We start from the raw sequence: 13468 nt of genomic DNA on the forward strand, positions 1-13468 counted from the left end.
AAAACAGTGGTGCATTTCTCTGCCATTTATTCCAGTCAGTGAGGGCTGAAGTTGCTGGATATGTAACTCAGCAAGTTTTGTGTCCCGAGAATTAAAAGCTTGTGGAGTACAGCCCCTTTACTGCCCTTGGAACGAGTGAAATGTGCTGAACTGGGCATATTTGCAGATCACAGGAATTAGTTCTATAGCCATAATTACATTCTTTGAGAAAAGACCTATCTGCCATTGCTGTTTATAGCTGCCCATCTGCATGTGAAAAACCACTTACTGTGCTTCACATGCTCGTTTGTTTCCAACCAAAAAATCACTGAACGTCCTCAACGGAGAACAAAGACTGAACATAGATGGAGGGAGGATGGTGCAGGGGAGGCCCTCTCACATCAGTTTGCTTGATCCCTGTGTGTAAATGTCTTCCCTCACCCCCTGCAGCCAGCAGTGTACCTGCGGGTGAGGAACAGGGCGCAGGGCAAGTACCTGAGCGTGGCTGGGAGCCTGGCGGACGTGCGGGCGGCCTCGGTGTGCGCGGCCCCGCGCGGCCGCAGCGACGCCCAGCTCTGGCTCTACTGCCGCGGCCTCCTCAAGTCCAAGGTGAGCTTCACAGTGCTTCTCTGCTAATGCTGCCCTTCTTCATGGTCTGTCATTAATTTTTTTTAAAAAGCTGATGGTTTAACATTACAAAATGAAGTGACAAAGATCACCACCTTTGATCGAGCAGCTGGTCGGGTGTTGAATAATCTGTGCTTGGCTTGCTTCCCATGATGTGCTGCCATATGCTCCGTGCCTGAGAGAAGTCGGGCACAAAAGTGAGGCTCTGTGGCCTGGATCTCACTGCTCTCCTTGTTTCTTAGGCCAACAATACCTGTCTGGATGTCATTGGGGGCAGAGACCTGCCTGGAGCCAAAGTTGCCCTGTGGACAGAACATGGGAGGGACAGGCAAAAGTGGAGACTCAACGAGGATGGAACCATCAGTTCATACCTCAGCGAGCAACTGGTGCTTGATATTAAAGGTATTTTAAAACAAAAACTCTGAAGCTCACAGGTTTTAAGTGTGTTTTTTGATTAAGGTTAACTTCCATAGTCCAGCTTTTTTTTTCCCCTTTGTACTTAAGGTCAGAAACTGAATCCTACATTTCCTGCCCAGTTGCTTGACAGTGGGACGAGAAACAGCAGGGCAGGGAGGAACTTTCTCTTTGGATTCCAGAGGTTTATTTTGATCAGATGAATTGTTGTGCTTTGGGGAGTTAAGGAGTGCCGATGGCAAGGAGTGCAAGTTACAGAAGACAAAGTGGTGAAGGAAAATCAACCACAAAACAGCTCAGAAAGGGAAAAGGAGTTGAAAAAAGAAGGCTGGTTAAAATTGTCATTGCTCAGTTGCAGAAACTGGCCCCCTACCTCATGGAATTCCTATTTTTCAGCTGATTTTCCAACTTAGTCACACTTCTCAAAGCTTGTGTATCATTTTTATGAGTATTTCTTTCAAAAGCTTTTCCTTCATGACTTTCTTTTGTTTTTAAGGAGGAAATTACTATGACAAGAATCACATCATTATGAATCAGCCAATAGAAAACAGACCTTCACAGAAATGGGATATTGAAATATTGTGAGTAAAATCCACCCCACAGATGGACTTTTTGGTGGGCTACCAACAAGTAGAGGGGAAAAAAGAACCCAACTACTGAAGTCACACACCACTGGAACCATAAGCAGCAACTCCTCTCTATTTTCCTTCGTGCCAAGCACCGGCTCCTAAAAGAACTGAATTTTGCACAAATCTGGAAGATGGGAGGTTGATCCAATGCAGGAAAGCTGATTCTGCAGGGGCTGCTCCTGTGAAAGTCACCATTCCTCTTCCTCTGAAGTATGAAAGGTAAATGCAAAACAGCAGGCAGAGGATCTGCAGCATGGGAAGTGCAGGAGATAAGAGGGGAAGGGCTCTTCAGAAATGCTGTCTTTGCCTTCCTCTCACCCTGCTGGAAGCTCACTGAGCAGTGAATGCACTGGTGAGCTTCAAGGAACTTGAGTTGGGCTTTTGTGTCCCAAGTGAAACTGTTCAGGCTCCAAGTGATCCTGAATCACGTCTCTCATCAAAATGCAATTAGTTTTGTTCAAAAAGTTCATTTGAGCTGGAATTCCAGCTCAGCATGTGAGATGAGGCAATACAGGGGCCTTTCACCCCCTAAGTGACACTGGTAAGCCTTTGTCTGCTCTGCTTTTAGCAGCACCAAAACCAGCTCACCTTGGCATGTGTTGCCAAAGGTGCCAGCAGCTGCACTCCAGGGCTGGCTTCACGGTGCCAGAGCGGCTTGGGGACATCAGGGGCACCGTGGTGGCACCAAGGACAACTGATGGGCAGAGCTTGGAGTGCCAGGGCTCTCCTCCATTTCCACACTGTGCAGCCACAGCCATTGCTCCAGCAGAGCCAGACCTCACTGACTGCAGGTGGTGCTTGAAAAGTTTCTTCCTGGCTCAGCCACAGCCCCTTGGAAGGCTGTGAACTCCTGATGGGGAAGAGAAGCCCCTGAGCTCCCTGGCTTCAGCAGCAGCACTAAATTAATCTTCATTGAAAATATATTTTTTCCAGCATTTGTACATTCAGGGTATGTATTTCTAGGACTATTTAAAGAGTTCAGGTTAGCTGAAGACAGATATTTGAGATTGCAAAAGCTGTGCCTGCTGGCCACTCAAACAGGATCATCCCCAAACAAAGACATAACTCTAAGTTTGCCACAGAAATAAAATATATGGATGTCTATTTTTGTATGAAATGGAGTTCTATATAGTACTATTTAAAAAAGAAAAATCTACTTGCACTTACTATTTTACATTCTAAAATTATCATAAATCTGCTGTTTGAGTAAGATCCTCAAATGTATGTATATATTTTTTCAACTGAAGCACTTGTTAAGCTTTTTTCCATATAAGTCAGTACATCAAGTGTTCTGCATGTGACTTTCCATATGAAATTTTACAAGCCTGTGTAAAAAGTTGTAGTTTTTTAAGTGAAGAATGACTTAATCATACTTGGTGTCTCAGTGTTACATAACAAAGTAAAGCAGGCTTTTGTACTTAAGAGACCTTGAATGTAAATTGCTAAAGCATGTATATTTTAACTGTATAAAACTTTTCAGGAGAAACATTTTGCTGGTTGGATTCTTTTTAAACAAAATAAATAATAGTTTTCAGCAGATGTTGAGCACATTCCTGTAAAATATTTCTTTTCCAATGGCCAAAAAAGGGGGATAAGTATATTGAGTGTGTGGCTGTTACGTGAGATTGCGTATTAAAAATCAATGAAGTATTAAAGTAACTGCACCACACTCATCAAAACTCACTCAAGAGAATACTGAAGATTGTTCAGTTTTCTTGAAGATATAGATTCCAGCTACAGGCTTTTGGGTTACTTTCACTTGAAATTGGTGCTGGGGGAAGGTAGAGGATAAATATTATTCTTTGTTTATTCCAGGGATGGCAGCATCTGAGGGAAAAGGGGTTTTCTTGGGCAAAGTTCCCTGTGGGAACAGCACATGCAGCTTTTACCAGGAAGCTTTTGTTCTGTCAGGGCAATCAGACAGATTTTCCTGCTGATGAACTTTACAAATGAAAAAAACAAGTTAGAGCACCAAAATTCACACTGTCATTATCAACATGTTCTTTTCACTTGGTTGAGTTGGCCACTTTTGCCCCCAACTCTTAGACACTAAGCCCAAACTTCAGGGTTTCAAAATGCCACTGGATTTCAGCTTAAAAGGACAGAGCAGTTCCAAAACAAGAAGAAACTGCTCAGGACTGTTTCTCTGGTGGCTTTGGGTGTGGAATGTGATGTACATCAGCATTCCCCAGACTGCATTCTCCTCTATTTTTTTTTTCATTTTTTACTTTTTTTATTTTCACTTTTAACTTCTGGTCTAAAATTTTGGATTAAAGCCTTTTGCATTGGAAATTTGCTGAGGTGCTGAGCAATGCCAGCACAGGGCATCCCTCTGATCCTATTAAATTAAAGACGCTGCTCTCATTTACATCCTGTTCTGAACATGCTCTGCCTCCAGTTTGGAGCTCAGCTCTACATTTCAGCCTTTCAAAACCCAGCCACCACCAAACAGAGCTGGATGTCCCCTGCCATCCCCACTCCATCCCCTACACCTGATGTCATTGTCACAGGCTGGGCAAGTCACCTGTGGGAGAGTGCTACAAAGCACCTGAACCTAATCCCTGCCCACCCTGGAAAAGGTCTGGCTCCTCCAGTCACTGGTTTCACTGGGAAAAACCTGCACCCACCAATGTTTTAATTGGGAAACATCCACCCTAAGCAGGAATAGTTGTTTCAGAGGCACAAAACTTCATTCTGCACCCCCCACCTCTAAGGGATTTATGTCCAGGACATGATAGGGAAGCTTAATTCTGCTGTGCCAAGCTGCTTTCCCTGTCTGGGTTCCTTGGATTTATACCTGATTTTCAGCCCCTCTGGCTGGCATTTCACACAGCAAGCAATGTTGCCTTTTTGCTCTGTCTGTGCCCAGAGCACTAAACCCTGATCCCTGCTGGGCATCTCCACACCCTAAATACAACAAAAGAAAACCCATAACAAAGCTCAGGGGGTGGGGGGATTATATTCACATTCCTTCAAAGGCGAGCTTTCCAGCTTCATGCACCACATTTAACCTTTTAAAGCTAAACATTTCCATCTTTGCTCACAGTTTTGCTATCTTTCTTAGAGGTGGAGTGTGATGGACACATTGCCAATGTGTTCCAACAGAAATGAACTCTGGGAGGAACATGAGGATATCAGGAATGCCCCTGAATTTCCAGGTCTACCCCAACCAAACATCTCCAGGGCTGCAGGGCAGTGTCCATCCCCTCACAAACATCCCCAGGGCTGCAGGGCAGTGTTCATCCCCTCACAAACATCTCCAGGGCTGCAGGGCATTGTCCATCCCCTCACAAGCAGCCCAACATCCCCAGGGCTCCTGGCAGCTGCTCCAGGGTAACTCCAACTGGGGCTGACACTTGTCACCTTAAAGATCAGCTGGTGACAGCAAGGACCTTTGCAGGGGCTGCAGTAACCCCTGACCTTCACCCTCCTTGGGGTGTAGGGGAACAGCCAGAGCATTTCTGTGCCAGCCCTGCCATCCCTGTGGCTCTGTGCCATCCCAGGGCTGCAGGGATGTTTGGGCCCTGTGTGTGTGAATGGCACTGGCCTGCAGTGCCACGTGAAGGCAGGGGGGCACAGAGCTCAGCCAGTTTGCCATGGGATCCCTGAGTGCTTCCTGCTGCCAGGGGAGGGTTTCCAAATGTGCAAACAGGTTTGGGGTGTCACACAAGCCCTGCTGGCTGTGGGGAGCCCAGCAGAGGAAATCCCTGAGGCAGGGCTGGGCAGGCAGCGCTTCGTGGCCCTGCACACATCCCTTGGTGCACAAACTCGATTTCCTGATGGGTGCCAGGCAATCCCTGCACAGGCAGTGCTTCATGGCCCTGCACACATCCCCTGCCCCACAAACTCCATTTCCTGATGGGTGCCAGGCCCATCCCTGCACAGGCATCGCTTCATGGCCCTGCACACATCCCCTGCCCCACAAACTCCATCTCCTGATGGGTGCAGGACCATCCCTGCCCTTGGCTGTTCAAGAGACGTGCACAAAGCTGGGGAGTGCAGTGAAAGCTGCTGGAGCCATCCTGGGGCAGCAGCACTCACATCTGGGCACCTGCACTGTGCCTCTGCTCCCCAGGAACCTCTTGGAACCCCAGAACCATTCAGGCTGGAAAAGACCTGGAGGATCAGGGAGTGCAGGCTGTGCCCGATCCCCCATGGGGGATTTTGGGTGTCCCAAAAGGCTCAGGGCAGCCTGGCCCTGCACGAGGCACTCAGTCACAGGCATCCTTGGCCTCCACACATGGAGTTTGTGTTGGCAGCTCTTGCTGGACCCCACTGGATGTGCCAGTGTGTGAGGCAGTGTTTGCTGGGCTCTGGAGGTGATTCCTGCCCCCAGCAGCCTTTGGAAAGTCCAGATGCAGCAGCATTGCCCTGCCTGTCCCTGGTGCTGCCGGGCTCATCACCTCTGGCAATTCAGGGCACCTGAGAGGAGTCAGGGGGGAAATGGGGCAGGTGGTTTGCGAGTTTGGGATTAAACGAGGCTGCAGCCCTGAGAGAAACGGAGAGAGGGAGAGAAAGAGAAAGGAAGGAAGAAAAAGAGAGAGAACAAGAGAGAGAAAGAAAAACGGGAGAGAGAGAGAAAGAGAGGGAGAGAATGAGGGAGAGAGAGAAAAAGAGAGAAAAAAATGAGGGAAGGAGGGAGAGAAAGAGAGAAAAAAAAGGGAGAGGGAGAGAGGAAGGGAGGGAGAGAGAGAAAAAAAAAACCAGGAGGGGGAAGAGAGAAAGAGAAAGAGAAAGAGAGAATAAAATAGGAGAGGAGAGAGAAGAAGGGAGGGGAAAAGAAAAAAACTGAGGGAGATGGAGGGAGAGAGGGAAAGAGAATCAAATGGGAGAGAGAGGAAAAAATGGGAGAGAGAGACAGAAAGAGAGAAAAAATAGAAGAGGGAGACAGGAAGGGACAGAGAGGGAGGGAGGGAGAGAAAGAGAGAAAGAGAAAAAATGGGAGAGAGAATGAGAGAAAAAACCAGGAGAGAGAGGGAGAGAAAGAAAAGAAGAAGGAAAAACCCCTTGGGCACGTTCCCCAGTGCCTCTCCCTTTACTGGACTAAAGCTGCAGGACTCTCTCCTTTCTGGGACAAAGCTGTGGCATTTCCTGGCAGGTGGGGAATTGTCTGGGACCCTGGCACGGCCCAGCTCCAGCTCGTGGCCGGAGGGGCTGGGGGTGCCTGGCCCAGTTTGGTGCCCCCAGTTTGGGCCCAGCTCCCCTGGGTGCTGCTGGCACCTGGAGGTGCACGGGGCACCTGAGGCTGCCAGGACACAGGAGAGGGGACATGGGCGCCAGGGGCAGGCACAGAAAGGAGCACATGCATGTCCAGAGCGGGCACTGAGGGAAAGGCAGGAAGGGTTTTGGCAAATCTCACTGATGAGTGCTGCAAGAGCTGCAATAAGGGATGCAGGGCCCCAGGCAGCTCTCCAAAATGCAGTGTATTGTGTCCAAGCTGTTTCAGCAGCCCAGGGCTGTGGGTGACAGAGCTGCGCCCACAGCTGTCAGCTCCAGCTGCAGGCAGGCCTGGAGACCCTTTGTGTGTCAGGCCAGGCTTCGGTGACACATTATCTCTTACAGGGCACACAAAACTGGTCCCTGTGCCACATGGCACAGCCTGTCCCTGTGCCTCACACGGACACCAGAGCCTGTCCCTGTACCTCACATGGACACAAGGCCTGTCCTGTGCCTCACACAGACACAGGGCCTGTCCTGTCCCTCACACGGACACCAGAGCCTGTCCCTGTGCCTCACACGGACACAGAGCCTGTCCCTGTCCCTCACACGGACACCAGAGCCTGTCCCTGTGCCTCACACGGACACAGAGCCTGTCCCTGTCCCTCACACGGACACCAGAGCCTGTCCCTGTCCCTCACACCGCACACCCAGCCTTTGCTGCTCACACAGCCCCGCGGCGGGCGGGGATCCCGGGACAGCCCCGGTGCCGGGCCCGCAGTGCCGGTGTGGGCCTGGAACTCTCATTTGTGTGGGGTGTGCTGTGTGGCCTGAGGGACAGGGATTCCTCCCAGGGACAGGCAGGGCTGGACAAGGGGAATGGCCTCAGCATGAAGGAGGGCAGGTTTAGATTCAGTGTCAGAAGAAGTTTTCCCTGTGAGGGTGGGCAGGCCCTGGCACAGCTGTGGCTGCCCTGGATCCCTGGCAGTGCCCAAGGCCAGGCTGGGCACTGGGGCTGGGAGCAGCTGGGACAGTGGCAGTGTCCCTGCCATGGCAGGGGTGGGATGGGATGGGCTTTGAGGTCCCTTCCACAATTTAGTGATTCTGATCTTTAGTGGTTCTGATCTGGGCTTGCTGAGGTCAGTCAGCCTGAGGAGCTGCTGCAAATTCAGGCTGAAAGATGAGTGCTCATAATTTACACCGTGTAAAGCAAGAATGAATGCCTGAAAAATGATAATGCATGATTGTTTGGGGTTTTTTTTTGGTTTTTGTTTATTGGGGTTTTTTTAAGGAAAGGGATGGGGCGAGCTGCCTCCTTTTCTTTTCTCCTGAATCAATGTTATTTCTCACAGCTTAGTAGAAACCTTATTCTGCTGTGGCTGCTCAAAGACCCTCGGCAGCATCTACAGGTGCACCTCAAGGAGCCTGGACTCCAAGAGAGATTTGTTCTGTTTCACTATTGACTCCATTGAAAGGTGAGTACAGAATGTTTGTGTGCCAGCCCCAGGATTGCACGGAGGGCTCTCCTGTTATATCTCTGGGCAGTGCAGAGGTGGCTTTTTCTGCTGCTCTGCCCCAGAGGGGTTTTTGGTATTGCTGGTGAGGAGCCTGATTTTGGAATGTTTGATGGAATTGGCCCAGTAGCTTTTCCTTCTGGGCTTCCCGTAGTCTGTCCATGGCAGGTCCAGCCTGTGCCTTTAGCTTGGAGCCCTCAGTCCTCAGGGAAATGAACCTTTGGCAAGTTCTTACAGCTCTGCCCAGTGCTGTATGGATTGGGATGATTTTCTGGAATTAGGCTGTCCATTCTGACCCGTTTGTTCTCTCTCCCTACAGACTGTACCTGCTGAAAGGCTGAGGTGACACCAGGATCCGTGACATCCCTGACTCCCCGTGCCTTCCTGAGGCTGAAGCCACGTTTGCTGTCAGTGACCACAGAGTGGAAGATGCTAAAGACTGAAAACTTGGGGATTTCTCTCCTGAATCCCAAGACTCTCTGCAGCTGTGCACTGTCTATCTCTTAAAAGAGTTTCTGGCTTTATAAAGGTTTTTACATTCTGCAATATTAATCTGTAACTGCATTAAAAAGAGTCATACTGTATCGATGTGGTGTGAATGAGTTTGTTTGAGTTGGTTAATTAAAGCACATTATTGATAAGGGGTTTGAGCATCCCTTAGTTGGAGCTGGTAACTCTTCTTTATTTTCTCTTCATTCCTTTAAGTCCTTTCAATAATTTCTTAAGCAACTACTGCAATTAGGATATACAATAAGGACAGCAGCATTTCTGCCCTGCTGGATTGGGAAATCCAAGCCCAATTCCTTGCAGAGACTGAGGGGATGGCTTTTGACAGTGGGAATTTGGTGAGGAAGAGAGAGGAGAGGTCCCACAAAAAGTGGTGAAGGCCAGTTCTGCTGGCTTTGGGTGCTCCTAGCCCAAAAATCATCCTGGCTAAAGGAACTTGGGGAAGCAAGGGGCCCTGTGCCGGGGGCCTGTGCTGGGACCCCTCAAATTGCAGCCAGAGGCGCTGGGCACTGCAGCCTTTTGGGACACGGTGACTGAGAGGCTCCACGGCCTGATCCCGAGGGTTTTCCCATTGTTTCCTGTCGTGCTTAGCACCGGGCAAGGCATTACAGCCCCGCAGGCTGCAAATCCCATCGGAGCAGTTGGAATCACAGACGAGCACACAGAAACCAGGCTGGGAGAGGACACGGGCTGTTCCACAGATTTACTTTTCACAATGTGTTCTGAATTTATACCAGAATCTCTCCCCTCCCCTCAGATCCCGTATCCTTGAGTTTTGAGTTTTCTCATAAGCAATCCTCGGCCTACACTGGGAAATGATTCCGTGGCACCGGGGGAGCGGCGGGGTCTGGGGGTCCTGGGGACGGCACGGGGCTCCCCCTGCCCCGGCCGGTTCCCGGTTCGGTCCGTGTGGAGCCTCTCCGTTCTGGAGCTCCCGCCGCCCGCGGCCGTCCCGGTCCCGATCCCCGCCCCACACCGCGCCCGCCGCGGGAGAGGCGGCACCGCTCGGGACCCCCCGGCAGCCGACACCGACAGGAGCCGAGCCAGAACCCCGGCCCATCCCGGCCCCGCCTCAGCGCTCGGGGCTCCGCGCAGCGCCGGGAGCAGCCCCGGTTCGGCCCGGTGCGACGGGCGGGACTGGCCTGGGTGACACGGGCGGGGCCGGTGTGGGGGACACGGGCGGGGCCGGTCTGGGGGACAGGGGCCGGGCCGGTGTGGGGGACACGGGCCGGGCCGGTATGGGGGACACGGGTCGAGTCGGTGTAAGGGACATGGGCGAGGCCGGTGTGGGGGACACGAGCGGGACCGCGAGCGATGACCCCGCCCCCATCCCGGGTAGGGCGGGGCGGACTCGGGGCGGGCCCGGGGCTCCGTGAGGCGGGGCCGGGGGCGGGGCCAAAGTTGCGTGAGGCGGAGCCAGGGCGGGGCCAGAGCTACGTGAAGGCGGGGCTCGGGGGCGGGGCCAGAGCTACGTGAAGGCGGGGCCGGGACTACGTGAGGCGGGGCTGGGGGCGGGGCCAGAGTTGCGTGAGGCGGAGCCAGGGCGGGGCCAGAGCTACGTGAAGGCGGGGCTCGGGGGCGGGGCCAGAGCTACGTGAAGGCGGGGCCGCGACTACGTGAGGCGGGGCCGGGGCGGAGCTTCAGGGGCGGGTCCCGCCTCCGGCTCAGGTGTGCGTGGTTGGGGCGCGGGACCCGCTCAGGTGTGCGGGACCCCAGCGCAGCTGCGCGGGGCGGGGCCGAGGTTATTTAAGATCCGGAAATCTCGTTAACCGCCATTTGCTCACTCTGAGCACGCTGCGGACGGGTGGCTCTTGTCCCCGCTCCGCAGCTTTTTCTCCTCTCCTGTTCCCCCCCCTCTACCTTTCCTTTCTCCTGCTTGTATTCCCCTTCTTTCTCTGCTTTTCTCTCTCCCCCCTTTTCTCTCCTCCTCTCTCCTCCTTTTCCCTCCTCTTTCGGCCTGCTCTCCTGTCTCCCCCTCTGCCGTTCCTTTTCCTCTCTGTATTCTCCTCTCTCTTCCCCCTTTCCTCTCCTCCCCTTTCGGCCTCCCCTCCTGTCCCCTCCTCTACTCTTGCTTCTCCTCCCCGTATTCTTCTTTGTCCCCCAGACCTTCCCCTCCTCTTCCCCCTTGTCCTTTCTATTCCCTCTCTCCCTTCTCTGTCCGCTGTCCCTCTGTCCCTTCACCGCCTTTCCTTTCCCTTCCCTTTCGCGTTCCTCCCTGCTATCCCTCCTCTCTTCCCGTTCTCTCCGTTCCTTCTTTCCCCTCAGCCGCGGGGCTGGGGGTGCCGGACAATAATAAAGCCCAGAGGGCCGGAGTCCGGCGCCCCCGGCCCCGCTGGAGCCCCGCTGGTGTCCCCGTGCAGTTCCACGGTTGAACGCAGGGGGCGCCGCCGGGGCTCCGCTTCCCCCATCCCACGGGGGCCCCTCGTTTGGAGGGGGTCCCGGGATGGGGGGTCGGGTTTGGGGACCCCCTTGTTTGGCGGGGGTCCCGGGGTGGGGGACACCCTCATTAGGAGGGGGTCCTGAGGGGGGGTTAGGAAGGGGCCCCCTCGTTAGGAGGGGGTCCTTGGTGGGGGGGTTAGGAAGGGCCCCCTCATTAGGAGGGGGTCCTTGGGGGGGGGGGGGGGGTAGGTAGGGCCCCCTCCGGAGGAGGGGGTCCCGGGGGGGGCGGGGCGGGCCCCCTCCGGGGGAGGGGGCCCCCGGGGGAGGGGGGCGGGGCGGAGGGGGGGCTTTCCCCCCTCCTGGCCCCGCCCCCCTCCTCCGGGCCCCCTCCCCCGGACGGGGTCCCGGCCCGGCCCCCTCCCGGGGACCCCCTCCTCCGGACCGGGGCCCGGGGGGGGGGGAGGGGGGGCGGGAGGGGTGGGGGGGAAGCAGAGGGGGGCACGTCACTCTGCGCCGTGAAACACATGTGTACACGTGTAAAAAAAAAACACACACGGACGGCCCTCCCCGTCCGGCCCCCCCACCCCACCCGCCCCCCTCCCTCCCCCCCGGGCCCCGGTCCGGAGGAGGGGGTCCCCGGGAGGGGGCCGGGCCGGGACCCCGTCCGGAGGAGGGGTCCCGGGGGAGGGGGGCGGGGCCAGGAGGGGGGAATGCCCCCCTCCGCCCCGCCCCCCCTCCCCCGGGCCCCCTCCCCCGGAGGGGGCCCGCCCCGCCCCCCCCCCCGGGACCCCCTCCTCCGGAGGGGGCCCTACCTACCCCCCCCCCCCCCCCCAAGGACCCCCTCCTAATGAGGGGGCCCTTCCTAACCCCCCACCACCCCCCCGACCCCCTCCTAACGAGGGGGCCGCTGTAACCCCCCACCCCGGGACCCCCCAGTGTGATGTAGGGACAGCCGGAACCCCGGCGGTGTGGGGCGGTGCTTGGAACTGCAATGGGGGGACCCGCAGAGCGGCTCCGGCCCCGTGTGGGGACCCCAGCGGGGCGGGGGCGCCGGGCTCCGGCCCTCTGGGCTTTATTATTGCCCGGCACCCCGCGCCCCGCGGCTGCGAGGAAAGGAGGAAAGGGAGGAACACAGAACGAGAATAGGGGAGCGGGGGGGTACGTGAGGGGAAGGCGGGGAGAGGTCGGGGTGTGCAGGGCGGGGCAGGGGGCGGGGCAGGGGCGGGGCAGAGGGCGGGGCAGGGGCGGGGCAGGGGGCGGGGCAGGGGGCGGGGCAGTGAAGGGAGAGGATGGAGGAATAGGGTAGGGCAAGGTAGAGATGAATAGGGTAGGGGTGAGTAAAGGAATAGTGAGGTGGGATGGGAGCGAGGGGCGGGGGGCGGCCGTTGGGGGGGAGGGAGGGGAGGGCTAGGGGGGAGAGGGAGGGGGGGGGGTTTGGGGGGGGGGGTGGGTGTGGGGGGTGGGGGAGGGGAGGAAGGGAGGGGTGAAAGGAGAGGTGTAGAGAAACAGAAACACAAACGAAAAGAAATGCAGAAGAAAATATAGAGAAACAGAAATATAGAGCCCCGACCGACAGCAACCTACCCCGCCGACCTCCGAGGAGCAAATGGCTCCGCCGGGCCCTCCCCGCGCCTTAAATCCCCCAAGACCCCGCCCCGCGCAGCCGCACTGGGATCGCTCACACCTGTGCAGACCCCGCCCCTCGCACCTGTGCCGGCCCCGCCCCCGGGGACACACCTCCTCTCCGCCCCCCCTCCCGCCCATAAAAGCCGGCGAATCCGCGTCCGTCCCGCTTTCTTCGGGGGATGCTCGGCTCGGGATGCTGCAAGAGGATCCGGATCGGGGGTTTCTGCTGGTGCTGCGTAGGGCCCGAGGTGCTCAGGTAAGACCGGGATTGGGCTCTGGGTCTGGGGGCTCCGGGTCCTGGTCCTGCCGGTGTCTGCTGTGGGAGGTGTGCAAGGTGTGGGTGCTAGGTGAGACCGGAATCGGGATCTGGGTCTGGGGGCTCGGGTCCTGGTCCTGCTGGGGTCTGCTGTGGGAGGCGGGCAGGGTGTGGGTTCTGGTGTTGGATGGTCGAGGCGCGACTGAGACCGGGATCGGACCGACATCGCTGCAGGTAGGAAGAGCCGCTCCGGGACGGGTGCTGGGACCGAGCTGGGCGCTGCTGCTCTTGTCCCGGCCAGTGTGAGGCTGGGGTCCCGCCGGGGCTGGATGGTCGAGGCGGGATTGGGGCTGGGATCGGGACCGGTGTCGTTGCAGGTG

General features: G+C 55.9%; 1 protein-coding gene across 2 annotated transcripts in view; it reads left to right on the plus strand.

Moving 5' to 3' along the window:
• The window catches only part of CRYBG3 (crystallin beta-gamma domain containing 3), an 81276-nt gene extending 78139 nt beyond the window's left edge, over positions 1–3137 (plus strand). The window contains exons 20-22 of one of the 2 annotated variants that reach the window (XM_058825710.1): positions 430–588; positions 849–1008; positions 1517–3137. In XM_058825710.1, coding sequence (XP_058681693.1) covers positions 430–588; positions 849–1008; positions 1517–1605 — 408 coding nt within the window. In that variant the 3' untranslated portion in view covers positions 1606–3137. The remainder of the gene's footprint in view (positions 1–429; positions 589–848; positions 1009–1516) is intronic. The other variant, XM_058825711.1, reaches the window with a different exon arrangement.
• The last annotated feature ends 10331 nt before the right edge of the window (positions 3138–13468 follow it).

This window comes from Ammospiza caudacuta, chromosome 2 (assembly GCF_027887145.1).
Source record: "Ammospiza caudacuta isolate bAmmCau1 chromosome 2, bAmmCau1.pri, whole genome shotgun sequence".
Classification (NCBI taxonomy): Eukaryota; Metazoa; Chordata; class Aves; order Passeriformes; family Passerellidae; genus Ammospiza; species Ammospiza caudacuta.